The sequence below is a fragment of the Nesoenas mayeri genome (assembly GCF_963082525.1).
Source record: "Nesoenas mayeri genome assembly, chromosome: 3".
In the NCBI taxonomy this organism is placed as follows: Eukaryota; Metazoa; Chordata; class Aves; order Columbiformes; family Columbidae; genus Nesoenas; species Nesoenas mayeri.
In genome coordinates, this window is record NC_137544.1 from 53,290,310 (window position 1) to 53,306,472 (window position 16,163).

A 16,163-nucleotide genomic window follows, 5' to 3' on the forward strand; every position below is an offset into this window, starting at 1 on the left:
TCCCACGCAGAGCTTATGTTCAGAGGTAGAGATTAGTGTTGTGGCCTACCAACTCAGTGAAAAAGTTGATTTTCTTACATTACAGTAGCTTGACTGTATTAACATGGAAGTTTTTAAGAGACTGGAAATTACCTCATGCAAATTTAATCTACACATCCGAAATAAAGAGAATTTTAGTTTAGGAGTGTATAATCATATACAAAGTAAATGAAAGGTTTTTATAAATTTCCTAAATGATTGCAGTATGTTCATAAAGCAGCTGAATTCCTGCAGGATGTTTGGTTTGTTTTTTTTTTTCTTCTTGAAGAACTAATGTATAAAAGCAAGGTTATCAAAATGGCTTCTAAACTGCATAAGAACACTGATTAAACAAATTCACGTGATTAATACTGTTTTAATAGGTAACCACCATGAGAGATTCCCTAGTTCCTATTCTGGAACGTTCATGCTAAACAGGTCAAAAACCGCAAAACACAACAGATTTTTCTAGATCCTTTAATGTAACTAGTGTTACTGGATTATATTCTATACTAACTTGCAGATGCTTCAGATGAGTTTAAAAGGAAAACAACTTTCTTAAGAGAATTAACAGTAGTTCTGCTTGACTTGTGTTCGATTAAAAATTCAAGACTGAAAACCTTGAACAGCTGACTTCTTTGTAAGAGGAGTGTCAAAAATTTTAAACTCCATCAACCATCCTTCAGTTTAATTAATCTATGAAAAACACAGTTGGCAATTCCTGAGACAATGGGTTAAATTTTCCATTATTGTACATCGAAAAGGCAAAGAAACAATCTGTATTTTCTTTGAAAAGAATAAAATTAGATAATAAAAATTCTGACAGCGTTTCCATTAGAGATGAAGGCTGCACATTGTATTAGGTCTGGTTGAGATGGACTTGCTCCAAACTGGTTTAGTGGGCAGAAGAAAGAAGGTTTGATCTGCAATTAATCTTCCTACCTAACATGAAAGACCCTCTGTTCCACTCTAGTTCTGAAACAAGCCTCCTTGAAAAATCAAGTAAGGACATAAAAATTTGAACATCTTTTTTTGCATTATTCTAAAAACCTCTTTTGTGAATGCAGTGTTTTTAAATTGGTCATACTAAAAAATGAAACCAGGCTGCAGGCAGAATCTAGATCTAATTGAGTGATCTTCGAGGTAGAAGATGTGGTCCACATTTAAAAAGATTAAATGGAGCTTAGAGAATTTATGTTGTTCTTACAGAGACGAATAGGCTCCTCTGTGCATCAATTTAGAAAGGGATTCTAAGCAGTTACTCTGATTTCTCTTGTTGAAACCACAGCCTAGAGAATTCTCTCTCACACACGTAACAAGAGCCCCTGTGGAAGACGACTATGCAGGACTAAAGTTGGTCAAATCTTCTACAGATGGACTTAATGAAGACTGAAATTTAAATAATTTTCTCCTTCAAAAAAAGGAACAACTTGCTAGTAATGGCTCTTTAGCAGAGAAAAGGCTAATCTAGGGGTGAAGATGGACATTCTCAAAACTAATGCGATACCATAGAATATAGCACAAAATTGCTGACCAAGTCACTGTGATGGTAAATCAACAGCAGAAGAGTGAATGAAAGATATTGATACTATACAGTTTGCTCAAGAATTTTCTAATTGCGTTCAAGCACCTTCTATACATTCAGCACCTGATAATCCTGACACCAGATCACAAAATACTTTAAGAATCAATACACACTACACTATATAGTCATTGAATACAATGTCATCTTTGCTGACTATATTCTGGTTCAACTGCTGTTAATCTCAGTGTCCTTTAAAAAGAGCCCAGTACAAGAAGCGTACATGTGCATCTTTGTTCTGTAATCCTTGAAGTTTGCTTCATCTGCAACTAAAGAGAAAGTTTTGGTTTCTTCATTCCAGACTGAAGCCTCTGAGTCCTATGAAATTTTTGAGAGCTTCACATGCTGCAAAAGACACATAGCAGGACAGCTGTCTCTCATAAAATAATTTCAATGAATATAATGTTATTTCAAACCACACAGCTAGCAGGTATTTTGCTGCTTCCAAAATATCTCCAAGCAGATATGCATCATTTGAACAGCTTTGCATCGAGCTTGAATTACCAGAAATTACACTCAGTTTATAATACTACTATTCTTTTGTAGGGTGTTGTTATTTATTTATTTACTGTTTCATTATGCTATTCTGTTTCTATTTTCATACTTTATTTTTTGTGCAGTTTGTGAAAGCCTTTGCAGAAGTCCCTGTGAGGCTTAACACAATTCCACAGATAATTTCTTGCTTACTTTTACTCCTAGTTCCATCTCAGCTGGAAACCGTTATTCAGAAGCAAGAACAATTTTTTTGCTCTGGGTTAACAAATCTTAACAACTCTCCATAAATCTACATTGTAGCTTCTGGTACCTCTAACAAAGTTACAGAAAACAACCTACAATAGAATAACTACAAAGCACAAAATGAAAGATTTTTCTTTGTAAGCCACCTACTTTAAACATATGCTCTGTTTTTTGTAAAACTATGTTGTTTCAACAAATAATGCCTTTTAGATGCAAGAAGACAGACTAACAATTTTCAACAAAAAAAATAATACAATTCAAGAAGAGATCAGTCTAGAAAATATGCTGCATTCAAATAAAGCCAGTTTTATAAAGACTAAATTATTTGTGCTTCACAATATATAACATCACAAAAAACCCTCACTGAACTACTAGATCAGAGTCTTGCGGGAAAAGTAGGCACACCATTCTGCTAGAAAAATCTAGGGGTTTTAATTTTTACTTCTGAATTTCCTTTACTTATACTACCAGAAGCTCATATAAAATACATTTAGTTGTTTCTGAATGGTTATAACTCTCTGTTTGTTCACCTGTTTCAAAAGGCTGTCTGAATAAATGCATTTGTGGATGTGTGCAATATTATGTACATTATAAGTGCATATATGCATTATATACAAATACATACGTATTCTGTCTACACACACATTCTTCCCAACAGAAGGTGAGAGCTCTGACTAATTTACACTCACATAAAACTACAGACTCAAACCTGTTTCAAACAAGCAATAGGAACAGAAAGCTCTAAGAATTTAGAAACATCCAATAATTATTGACTTTAACAACATTATACAAATGGCAAACTTCTTATTAACTGTTTTAATATTAAATCGGTTCCCATATAAATTACTTACTTAAAGCTTCTGAAACTGCCCTATAACTTCTATATTGCTATATAATTTATCATAAAATTTAGGTCTCTTCTGTAAAACACACATGCTGGGTTATTTTGATCCCATATAGAAGACATTTCATCTGTCTTCACTGTCAGTTTTATTAACTGCTTACCTAAGGAATGTGAAGGGAAACCTTTGGGATCTGTAAACAAAAAGTTAGACTATGTACCAAATCAGAATTCTTACAGAAATGAAAGCCAGAAGTTTCTGAAAACACCAAGCTTCTTTATTGCTACAGAAGTTTATCTGATATTACAAGAGAATTATTACATCTGATTTCTGATGATTTATGTCATATAGATGATCACTGGTTTTGTTAGGGCTGGTTTATTGTTTTAACTAATCTATACCAATGCTTCTGCATGAGCACACTCTTCACTAGAAAATACATATGAAAATGAAGAAAAATCTGAAGAAGTATGGCATAATTCTGAAAGGTTTTACTGAAATCTCCCACTAATACAATTTCCTGCCAAAGTCATTACTTGATCTCTGGGAAATGTCTGTTTTCTCTCAGGCTTTCTTTTCCATTTTCTCAGAACCTCAATAACGGACCCTTTAGAGATCTGAAACGAAGACTTACACTTGAGCCCTCTTTCTGTGTCAAATTTCACTGAAAACAGCCAACACAGAGGGATGATGGCCATAAAGGGAGAAATACAGGACATGAGGCATAAGGTCATTGAAATAGCTTTCATAATCAACACAAAATTCTTGACTACTTGCATGGATAATGTAATCTTTAATGAAACTTTAAAGAATGGCTGCTTAGTAGTGGTCTTCTGTTCATTTGCTTTAACTCAGTAGGTCATACTCACTTGTTCCACTAATGATTTCTGGTCTGGCTTTCATGACTTTGCGGAAGAGTTTTCTACAAATTTCTGTCCAACCAGTTTGCTTCTCTGGACTTTTTAAGAGTGATAAGAGCTTATCAAGATCTTTATCTAGAAAAAAAGGAAAAATGAGTGTTATTCTATAATATTGGCTCATTCTTTTTTCCTTTCCTTTCCTTTTCCTTCTCTCCTATTTTTTCTTTTTTTTTCTTTCTTTTAAACTTACTATATAAGTAGTAAGAAGCTATTAGTTACAAAGTACCACAGAGACAAGTAGATGAATTCAAAACCCAGAAAACATTTCAACAAAGAACAAGAAAAGTCAGATGCATCTGAGAGATCTGTCACTGCCTGGCATTTTTGGCAGACCTCTTACCTGAGGAAGAAAATACAAAATAAATATCCCTTATCCTCTGACAATTAAACTGGAGAAGCAGTCCTAAAGGTAACACTTAACACATTACTGAGGCACATTTTATAATTCGCCTAAAGGTATTACTTCCCCATCCTGAAATGCTAAGAATTGGAAAGACATTTCTAAGAAAGTAGTTGAGTATTTCCATGTAATTTCACCACTCTGTGAATCTAAAATAGAAAAGATAGGAAAATATCCTTCTCCAGATATCACTAGTTTAATAATAAAACCATAAGGTGGCAGCACTATTTTGCAGAATAGGACATGAAGCATGGTAAGATGGTAACACAATGATGTTCCACAGAAAATTTCTGCTTGTTTATGTAAGCAGGTTTCCTTCAGATGCTTCCACTATAGACAGACATATAATAGTTTTGCAGATAATCCCCAGCATTTCCCAACTTTAGCACAAGGACTTAAAACTGGGACGAAAGGTTACACTAAAAGTACACTTTTGCGATTAAATGTCACCTTGCAAGTTTTGTGTTACTATTTTGAGAAACTTAGAATTTTAAATCAAATTTTCTGAAAAATCTAGGTGCAGTCAACATGCTTCTGCTCATGGCGCCAGGCTCTTTGTTGGTTGTGTCAGAGACTGCAAGAATATAATTCAAGTATTTTGTAACTTCTGAATGTTTGACTTCTCACCTGAGCACTACTAAAACACAGTCTTTTGGTACAATTTTTATATATGAGGCACAAATATATCACATAACGTTTTTCATTATATGTTCAGCTTGCTTATAAAACAAATTTGTGGAACAATTTACTAAAAGCTTTTTATAAAATATTCCTTTTAAATGCAAAGAATTTCAAAGATTGATCCCTATTGTTACTTTTACCTTGTTATTAAAGACACGTTCTCTCTTTACAATAGGGAGACACGCTTTCAAAATTAAAATTTTCATTGATGCAATGACAAAAGCACAGTATGTATATTCTCTCTTGGCTAAAGCTTTTTTTTTTCCCTGCATTTTCTACTAAGTTAGAGGAAATTACACACATATTACCAGTTTTCTAGAATTAAATATCACGGGCTGAGGTAGTAAGTTTCACAACTAGCTGATTCTCACAGAGGACTGAAAACAGAAGAACCATAGCAACAAATGTAGAGCCAGCATGTGTAATCCAGGTTTTCAACAATATGATGTCTGTACATAAAGACTTAACAATATTTTGATTTATTTAAAACTAACATCTTCTGTAACCAAAATGTCTATCTTGGAATTCACACTGAACAAGGACTATTTGCAAGTTACCACCATGCATGATGACACAGCACACTGAAGGCAGCAGTTAAAAGAATGCATAGATATGCTCTGGCAAATCAAAAAGGAAATAATTTCTTCCCATATGCAAGATTTGTTAAAAAATGCTGACATATTGGGAAGGGCTGACTGTTCAAATTCTATTTTTCTGAAAGCAGAACAAATTTCAAGTTCAAATGCCAAGTCATTTTATAAAGTAATTTCATGTAAGATAAAACTGGCCAAACTCAGTTTTCTAACAGAAAATCCTGACCCGACAAAATAGAAACAATCAATTAGACTGCCTCTCCTCAGAAAATCTCATTCCCAGGATACTTGATTCTGCTGTGAAACATTTCTGGTCGACTTCAGGGGAAAAATAAAGGTGGTACCTGTAATAAGGTAAATCCACTCAGGCTGTGCAAAATACCTTTGGTATGGGACCATGCAGTTCCCGTCATTATGAAAGGATTGTAGCCTACACCACTGCTACTAACTATGCACTAAGGTGATGAAGGTTCTTTATACCTTGCAAACACTCCTTTGTTGTGTTTCTATATTTGGGGGGAAACACAAACAAACAAACAAACAAAAACACACACACACAAAAACCCAACAAAAACAAACAAACAAAAAAACACAACAAAAAACCCTTCATAGAAATTAATTCTATTATGAAAAAAGACTTCTGATTAAAGATTCAACAACAGTTTGAGTCAGTTTACAGCTATTTAGAATATCTGCTGTTACTTTTACTTCCTTAGAATACTTCAGTATTCACTTTCCAATAAAACTTAATTGTTTCCACAAACAAAACACTATTTTTTAATTATCTTATTCTTTTAAGATTATTAGAGTATTTTCAACATAATTACAATCTTGTATAAAATTTATTTTAAGCTGGTCTGAAGACCTTAATGATTTATAAACAGTACATTGTATAACTGTCACTGGGATTTATGATATGATACACAGTACTTCAAAAAAAGCTTATTACAGTAACTTCATTATTATAACTAATAAGTATTCCAAATTAATTAACATCTAATTCCTTTGTCATCCTCAAATAACTGAATTCTCAGTTAGCATCTTTCCACATAACATGAACTGATGCTTAGAACCGCTTACGTGAGTATGAAAATTTTATGTGGATTTACTCTTACAGTATTATCAGTATTATCAGTAGGATTTCTAGTTTTCTCTGCCCTTTTCTGCTGTTTCTATAACAGATGAATGTTGAAGAAAATCTTAGAACTGCAAAGCAACACTCCTCTACACGTTAAATAGTTATTTTACTTCCCAAAGGATTGTAATAATTCAGTTTGGCAGATGAGGATTAGAGACTACAAGCTGAGATTTGATCAGACAGTTTACTAGACACCGGGGTGAAATTTTGATTCCTCTGAAGAAAATAAAACTACAAAAAATATCCCCCAATAATTTCAAGAAAGTAAGACTTCAAGACCATGGTACATTCCTCTGCTGCTTCCTCCTGACTTCTTCATTTGTGATTGCTGAAATGCACACATGCTAATATCTAGCAGTGTCAATACATCCAAAATTGTACTGTTTAAACATGTAATCTTTTATAATGCTAATTCATGCTCCAATAACAGGACATAAAGATGACACTATTACAGTATTTTCTGAAATTTAGCTAAAGACCATCAACCACTGTATTCACATTAAGGTTTCTCTGGAAAGCTAGTCTTTAACAAAAAGAACTTAAGTAGCCTCAAATATGTAGCAAATATAACTAATGCATGCATATGTATGCAAGTCTGCAAAAAGTTTAGACAAGAGACAACATCTAAGAGTAAATACTCTCCGTAAAACATGAACTACCTACTTATCACAACTGCCAAGTCAACACTAAATTTCCATTTCTGACATCAGAATAGAGACAGGCAACCTACTGAAAACAAGAACTCATTTTTATATAACTAATGGATATTTTTTTCCCTCAGTCAACAAGGACATAAGATTTCAGACCCTCAGAGAGCTCACAGGAACTTTCAAACCCAAATTACAGATAAACAAGCTTGAGATCCATGCAACCAAGGTACTATAGCATAATCATGTATTCAATATATCCATTACACACTGTAACTGGTATCATATTGTGGCAACTCAAAGTTTCTTATTTTCTTCCAGCTAAACCATTCACTTATCTTAACAGCTTGTCATTAGAGGTGGACTATCCCTTTCTCCAGCAGGTTATCATAGTACAAAAAAACAAAGAGAACCTTCTGGGGCGGGGAGGTTGAATGAAAATTGCTTCCAAAAAACCTCATGATACTAAATAAAAGCCAGTTCACTTTCACAAGTTAGTAGGCAAATATAACTTGTCCAACAAGATGAGCACATAAGCTGAACTCCAAGTACTATACAGTCCTGGGCTATGCCTACTACTTGTTACTGAGGATGGGCTTTCACACTATTGCCAGAGGTTTTCTAAGCACATATCAATGCAGAGAAATGTCCTCCTATTCTTTCTTCTCTTTTCACTGGTACATCACTAAATGGGTTTGCTAGTTGTCCTAGATTAATTTTTATCCTAGTTTTTTTTTGTTTGTTTTTTTTTTCTGGAAGCAATGCCAGAACTGCTAAAGGAGGTGAAGGAAAGAAAAGGAGGGAGGGAGGGAAAAAAACAAAACTCACAGCAATAGAAAGAAAAGTGAGGAAGGAAATGAGTAAAACCTTCTTCCGATGATAGTGAGCTTTTAAATATGCTTAACCATAACACAAAATCATACCTAACAGTGTGACTGAAGACACCTTTACACTAATTCAATTAACCTGCTGCAATCCTGCCTTCTTTGACATTTGTGGTTAAATTTTGCTACCCCATTCCCTTCTTTGTGCTAGCACTGGTTGCTTTGTGTAGCCTTGTCAAAAAGAAAAAAAAAACAAAACCACAACAAACCAACAAACAACAAACCAACCTACCAAACTAAAACCCCACAACCTTTACTACTTTATGAAAATATGGAACTGCACTACAAACAACCTACAGTTACCTGAATGTATGAAATCTGAACCACCACACCATAACTTCCTCCAAGTGTAAACTGATCCCATTCCCTAAAAATGCTGGTATACAGTTTTTCAAATAATTTTTCAGCTAGTTTTTGTGTCTAAAGTGGGTGAGACCTAGGAAAATTCCTAAATGTTCTAGAAAATGTTAGAAATGCCACAAGACCTTTCTCATCTAATTGTTTTGTGATAAGTGTTTTTCTATGACTAGGAAACTAAGACCTGTAAATCAATGTTTATCTTATAAAAAAATCTAAATTTAGAGTTAATAAATAATCTGACTATATTACATTTGACTACTACACAAAAATCCATATAAGGACTGCTAGTTTCAGACAGATACTAAAAAACAAACAAAACACAAAAAAGAAACATGGAACCATGTCCACGTTCAAGTTAGAGTATAAAGTAAAGAACTCAGAGAACAGTGGCTGAGATAAAACACCAAAAGACTTTAAGAACATTTTCACAGAAGATTTTTGGTAGCAATTCTGGACTGTACGAGTCAGGAAGAGAGTAAGATTAATGAATGGTGGGCTGCCTATGGGTATGGAAATGTTAAGCAGTGCATGTGTCATTGCAGGACTATTACGGACACTATTCTTCAGTCACATTCATCACCAACTGTCACCAACCCCACCATTTTTAATAGTTATATCATGAATAACGAAGGACTATATCACTTTTTGAAAACCACTTAATAGTTCTTCCTCTTATCTTACTGAAATAATAATTGAACAATTAAGACAAAAGAAAAGCAACAGGGTATCTTGCTGCAGTGTAAACATGTGCAAATGGCATAATTAATTTCCACATGTGAATAATGATCCACGTAAATCACTTGAAGCTTCACTATAAATTATGTTTGACAGAAGTGAACCATTAATATACTGCTATACTATAGTTTTCCAACTCTAAATACCAGCTAAAATAATTAATGCATATTAATACACAATCCAGCAAGTTTATTTTTCCATATATCCTTTCCTACAGACACATATACCATACTGGCAAATGCCTAACATCTGCAAAAACAGGGCAGATATTTGAAAAGAATGATGCAATACAGATTTTCCTCAAATACAAATATACTTTTTGGGTGAGTCTATCCATTCAAAGTGTCATGAAATGGAGGAATTATTCCACTAATCCAATGCAGCTACTAATTTTACCAGCATAAATTACAACAGCTTCATTTTTGATCTAGTGAAGCAAAATATCCAGTGTTTGTGAGCACTACATCAGCACAAAATAATAGCAAGACTGTTAAAAAAAAAAGTTTGCTAAGATGAAGCCTTTGGGCCTTGGTGCTGAGAAACACATATTCCAGACACTCTGCAGAGTTAGCACTCCTCTGCATTTTCTTACAGCTAATTAGTCCTTCCCCCGCCAAAAAATTAACAACCAAGAAGGTGCCAGTTCTGCATATTTACCTCTGTTTTTAAAAAGAATGTAGAGAGAGAAGGAAATATATATATATTTCCTGAGTTTTCTTCATAAAAAATCTCAGTGTGAATAAGTCCTTTTCAGTGACCCCGCTTCATGGACTACTTTAAGGTTTATCTATCATTTCCATTATACTCGATACACAGGCTGTGTGAGATCTAGGGATGTGGAAATGAAGCTTTCTGTTCCCTGACCTCAGCAGAATCATAGAATCATTTTGGTTGGAAGAGACCTTTAAGATCATCGAGTTCAACCACAACCTAATTCTAGCATAAAACCATGTCCCTAAGAGCCTCATCTATATGTCTTTTAAACACCACCATGGTGGTGTATATTAAAAACAACAAAAAAAATCAACTCCAGTTATGTTTTTACAGCTGACATCATAATCATGGACACAGGACCAGTTTTCAAAAAAGAAAGAAAGGTAAGCTTCTCTTCCAGTGTCCGTGTTGCCTGCATAATAAGAAAGGAGGTAAAAAAGAGGTCAAGACAGACAGAATAAAACCTACAGTTACAGCCTTTTCAGACAAAGAAACTGCACATTCTTTAACAGTGCTAAGAATCTAGCAGTCTTAACTATTCATGTAATAGAAACAGCCCAAAAAGAGGGGAATATACAGCACAAGTTACACAATGAAGCACTGCAGTATGAAATTTGAAGGCAGAGAACTCTGGGGAACTGCAGAAGTACCATGCTGGCCTTCAGTCCCCGAGAGCAGGTGTGACAAAGTCGTCCTGCATTCCCACTCATAACATGTACAAGTGTTTGCGTGGCTGCAGAACTGTTGCCAATCAGAATTCTGTGTGAAGCCTGTCTGTCTCTTTGCACTGAAGCAGAATTAAAATTTAAAAAGTACTTGCCTAAACTGTTTTAAAAACCTCTGAGCAAGTTGTGTAACTAACACACAACATGAATTCTGAATATTCACAATAACACAGATGTTCTTAAAACCTCCAGTGATGATTTCATGACTTCCAGATGCACCCTACTAGTTTTCTTTTTTTTATTTGATGTGTAAAAAATCTTTATTGCCAAGTAAGCCAACTATTCCTTTTTCTGCACAGGGACACAGAAAACAATCTACTCTCCTTACAACTCCTTTTAACATATTAAGAGACTTGCAAGACCTCTCTCCTTTAGGCAGCCAGTTCTAATTATTTCAATCTATACTTGCATCTCACATTTCAAAGTCACGACCTGTAGCTGTGCTCTAGAACTCTTAAACATACCTGTTTTCCTCAGACTGCAGAGCCTATGCCAGAGGTACTCCACTCAAGGACTCACCACTTCCAACTGACAAAGATCATCTTCTGTCTTGCATAAAGCTAATTCACAGATCTTTCTCATAACTACATTTTTAAACTCTCTTGTAAAAGAGCAATCCTATCACTGCCACACTGTAGTGCTGAATTCAATTCAGATATTCCCCATCATCTACTCATGCTCTTGATTTCTTTTTTTTTCCTTAAACACTGGAAATAGCAATTTATGAATTTAATTATTTTCATTTTTTATCTATTTATTCTGATATTTTCTTTCAAAATAACTTCAGTCTGGCACATCAGATACTTGCAGTTGCACAGAAGAATCTTTTTTTTTTTAATACTTACTGAAAATGAACACTTTCAGTGTTTTGCTTTTCTATTTTTTCAAACCACGAACACAAAATATTGTGTTTGACTATGAAACTAAATGTTCTGATCACTTTTCAGTTATATAGTTTTTCATTTCAGTTACTGTAGTGACAGGGTTCATCCTGGGGGGATGGCGTTGTCGCCAGCCTGGCTAGAAGGTGAAGTCAGAGACAAAAGAGACAAAAGGAATCCTATAAGGAAGTACCAGCCAATGAGCAATAGCTGACACGCGTGTGCAGAACGCGTGGACAGTGCATGCAGCCAATTACGTTGCTGCATAGCGCGTGCTGTAACCAATCATATTGTTGCAAGGCCTGTGGACAGGGCAGCTTTTGGTATAAAGCTATCTCGGTCGGACAATAAAGTTGAACTCTGTGAACATCATATTGGTGTGTCAGGTTCCCTCTCTCTCCTTCAAACACATCTGCAAACTTTTGAAACTTCAGCAAATTTACTATTATTCTAAAAGGTTTACCCTAGGTTTCCTAGCTGGTTGTCATCCACAAAAGTCACAATTTCAATCTCCCTTCCATTATCCCACTTGTAATGATAAGCAACAGAATTGCTCTGAAGAAGAAAACAGAGAGGTTCTCTGGGATACAATAAAATATGCTTTTCCAGTCCAAGAGCAAGACTACCTGCCTCCTTGAAGACAAATTCAAAGTAAGCGGGCACCCAATTTATAGTGATTGGATTATTGACTCAAGAAAATTGTCTTGGGAAGCCTGGAACAATGTTAGCAAAGTTAAGATCCAGAAAATTCCCTTCTTATATGACTACATGGCCTTTCTTCTTGTCAGAGAAGGGAATCAGCCTTTCTTTTAGTTTCTGCTAGATATTTATAAACAGACTACTTGTATTCTACAGTTAATGTAGAATTGCTATTACTTCTGAAAACCTATATCTGTTAAGGAAGTTCACAAATACTTTCTAATAAATACATCTCAAGGATACGGTAAACATGAACAAATACAAAGAATGATTTATTTACTTTGAATTGTTAATCAGAATCTTTTACATTGTCTATGGAAACTAAAACCTCAGAAAGGTTTCTCTGTATGAATGAAAACTGCTTTGCCTAGATAGCTCTTCAAAGGATTCTTCAGTCTGCCCACATTCCAAATTGATGTTCAGTGTGGAAACCAACTATCCTAAACGCTCTCTATTTCACACACCACCAAGCTTTGTAAACACAGGGATCTGATTCACCAAAGTAGTGTACAAAAAATTTGTAGCTTAGCCACACTGTCTTGCTTCAGTTACCAGAGAGATGATACAAATATATCTCATGAGTCACCCACCTGAGACGAGCCAAAAGGTTAATCTTGAAGTCTGCATAAGAATTAGATTACTAAATGGAGCTTTGCGGATTGACAGTTGCACAGAGCCAGACAAGTAAAACCAAACCAACTTATTTAGCTACAAATGCAGCCAACAATTTAAAAAATCCTTCATTTTTATGAGATTATAATCTGGTGGATGGGGCGTGGGGAGCAGGAAGAAAGGAAAAAAAATGTTTAAAAAAAAAAATAAAAATCAACAAAGATGCTTGTTTGACATCTACACTGCTTGCATGCTTTGTATGTACCTTGTCTGAATTCGGCTTTCCTAGGGATTTCTGCAAGATAGCACCTTGGCAAAGGGAATGATGAAAACATTGGCCAAATGTATGGATCATTGCCCTAGAAATAGGACCAGAGAGAAATTAATTTAGGAGAAGAATTAATAGCATTTGCTCAATTAACACACAGGTAAAGTTCCCAGAATTACTGCCTATGCACCAAAATTATGCTTGATACTACAATTTGCAATCGGATATTCCACAACTCAGAAAAAAAAAAAAAAAGTTAAAAGATACAAAATCCAAAAAGCATTGAGCCAGATTTTTTCCTGGTACATACCACTGACAAATTTTTTTTTCAAACGGGAAAATGCTTTTTTTCTTAAAAAGTTTAAAACCCTGCAGTTCCAATTTTGTGCATTGATCTAGCTGTCTTTGCTGTGATGACAGTAATTTGCATTTCATCTTTATGAGAGTGACAGTCAGCGAGAAGTAGAACATTTATAGGAGCTGCTGAACAAACACAGTATTGTTACAACATCAATGAAAGCTCCAGGTACTAGATACTGCAGATGAAAACCCAAGCATAGAAAGAAAATATCTAATAAAAGGAAGATATAACAAATGGAAAGCTAATAAAGAAAAGATAAAATATATAAGTAAAAAAAATACAAATTTCACTTTTATAGTAGAAAAAGTAACATTAAAATGGAGCAATATAAACATTTCATTTGAAAGTGATATGACCTAGGCATATCCCAACCCCCAGATAGTGGGAACAATAGATTTCTTCAGTGTATCTCTCCTAAAAATTTTAGCTCTTTATAAAGTTAAAGGTGAACTGCTACTTCTTAGTGTTAATTAATTTTCCACATGCTGAAATTTCAGCAAAAATATTGAATTAATGGAGGTGGAAGTTACAGAAAGAGAAACTGTTAAACTTTAGATTCTAACCTCATCTAGTACTCTCGAAGGCAAAATTCTTTCCTGTGGTCCACCAATTAGATTTATCCTTACAAGAACATGGTTCCTCTCCACTGATAGAGCATCAATTATAAAATCTCTGTAAAAACAAACAAATACCAAACCAAAAAACAAGTAGAAAACTCTGGAAGTTATTCATAACACACAGACAACATGCTGTCTGAGGTCACTGTGTAGTCCAAGGTACAAAACTTTTTAAAGGCATAAAAAACAGTTTTTATACACCAACTTTCTTACAACTTTTTCCCTCAAAAGGAAATAGTAGGTTTCATCCTCAAATGGTATGTAACGATCATCTATATCTATTGAGATTTCAACCACACTGTTTGATTTAAACCCTGTACTGGTCACATATGCTAAGAGAAAGGACAGAATGTCTGTGACTAAATGACTGTCCACTTCTGTCCCAAAACCACACTTTTCACTTTGAAAGGATGCATTGTGAAATTTTATTTAGAAGCCAGAAAAGGAAAGTCAGAGAAGTTGGAGAATCCACTAAGTTATAAACAAATTGAAAACAAAACAAAACCCCAACAAAGTACTGATAATGCGTTTAATTCCTAAGCATCAAAAAAATAACTTAATTTTATATTGTATATATAACATAAAAATAATATAAACGGCATATTTGCATTCACAAATTTTGCACTCTTTTTTTTAAGAGGTAATTTAAGATTAATACAAGTTAAAATGCTTTTCTATTTCTTACACTTTTGAGGTGGACATGAGAGAAAGAAGAAGACTGTTGTAACTTTTCAGAATTTAAGATTGATGACAAACCTGCAGCAAAGTAAACTTATGCACATTAGAAGCCAACACGAGTGAGAGTATTTGAATGTTTAAAGCCAATAACGTATTCATGTATTTGTTCGCAGAAGAAAAGTTTGATAGTTAAAATAACATTTATATCAGTCACTTCTTACCCTGGTCCTTCTGAAGTTTCTGTGACATTTTCCTCCTGAGCAGTCAATAAAACTTGTGACACCTTGTACTGAGTCTCCAAGAGTAAAAGGGTATTGAGCTCACAGCACAGCACATTTAACAACCTGCAGAAGGAGACATCGAAATGATGGCACATCAGTCAGGAACCCAGTAATGTAGAATAAGACAAAGGCAAACATGTTTATGAGATCTCATAATGGAAAGAAAAAAAACAAAACACAACAAACAAGAAACTTGAAGTGTCTGAAAAACAGCTGGACAGAACTGGGTCAGGGACACTCTTTTACATCCTTTTCAGCCACTCAAGTGGCACAGCCTTGAGCACACAGGGAATGGTTTCCAACAGATTTTTCATGTGCACTCTAAAATCAGAGAAAATATTCACTGGTGAGCTCAGTCTGCTTTTGAGTTTATATCACGGAATAACAAAGGTGACACAGACTTAAAAAGACATTCCACGTCAAATGTGAAGAAATTATACAATAACAGGTTCGTAAGGCAACTCCAAACCAGGTGGTGCAAAAATAAATTTTTACTTCAGAAAACAGGTTTTTAAGCACTTATATATAATCAAATTTAACACGGTTCAAAAGCAATAAAAGATTTAACATGTAACAAAAACAGCAAATGTCCTTTATTTTTTTTTTCATTTCAGAGAAACACAAAACAATGGTAAATGAAGTTAATAAACAAAACAGTACATGACGGCACATTACCATTTTCTTTTATAACTTCAGGGCAAATTAAGAGTGAAAGTAATCCAGTGTATTTCATTTAAATCTAATGTAGGGCAATCCAAGTCACATTACTTTTTTTTTCTCTCTTTTTTT

The 16,163-nt window shown here is 34.5% G+C and overlaps 1 protein-coding gene across 1 annotated transcript in view; it reads right to left on the reverse strand.

Annotated features, from left to right (window-relative positions):
* Window positions 1-16,163, reverse strand: part of TBC1D32 (TBC1 domain family member 32) — a gene marked incomplete at its 3' end in the record, with an annotated part of 77,217 nt that overhangs the window by 19,252 nt on the left and 41,802 nt on the right. Inside the window, exons 24-27 of the mRNA XM_080340947.1 lie at window positions 15,315-15,437; window positions 14,362-14,470; window positions 13,435-13,528; window positions 4,050-4,175 (exon numbers count right to left, since the gene is read on the reverse strand). Of these exons, the coding sequence (XP_080197073.1) occupies window positions 4,050-4,175; window positions 13,435-13,528; window positions 14,362-14,470; window positions 15,315-15,437 (452 nt within the window). The remainder of the gene's footprint in view (window positions 1-4,049; window positions 4,176-13,434; window positions 13,529-14,361; window positions 14,471-15,314; window positions 15,438-16,163) is intronic.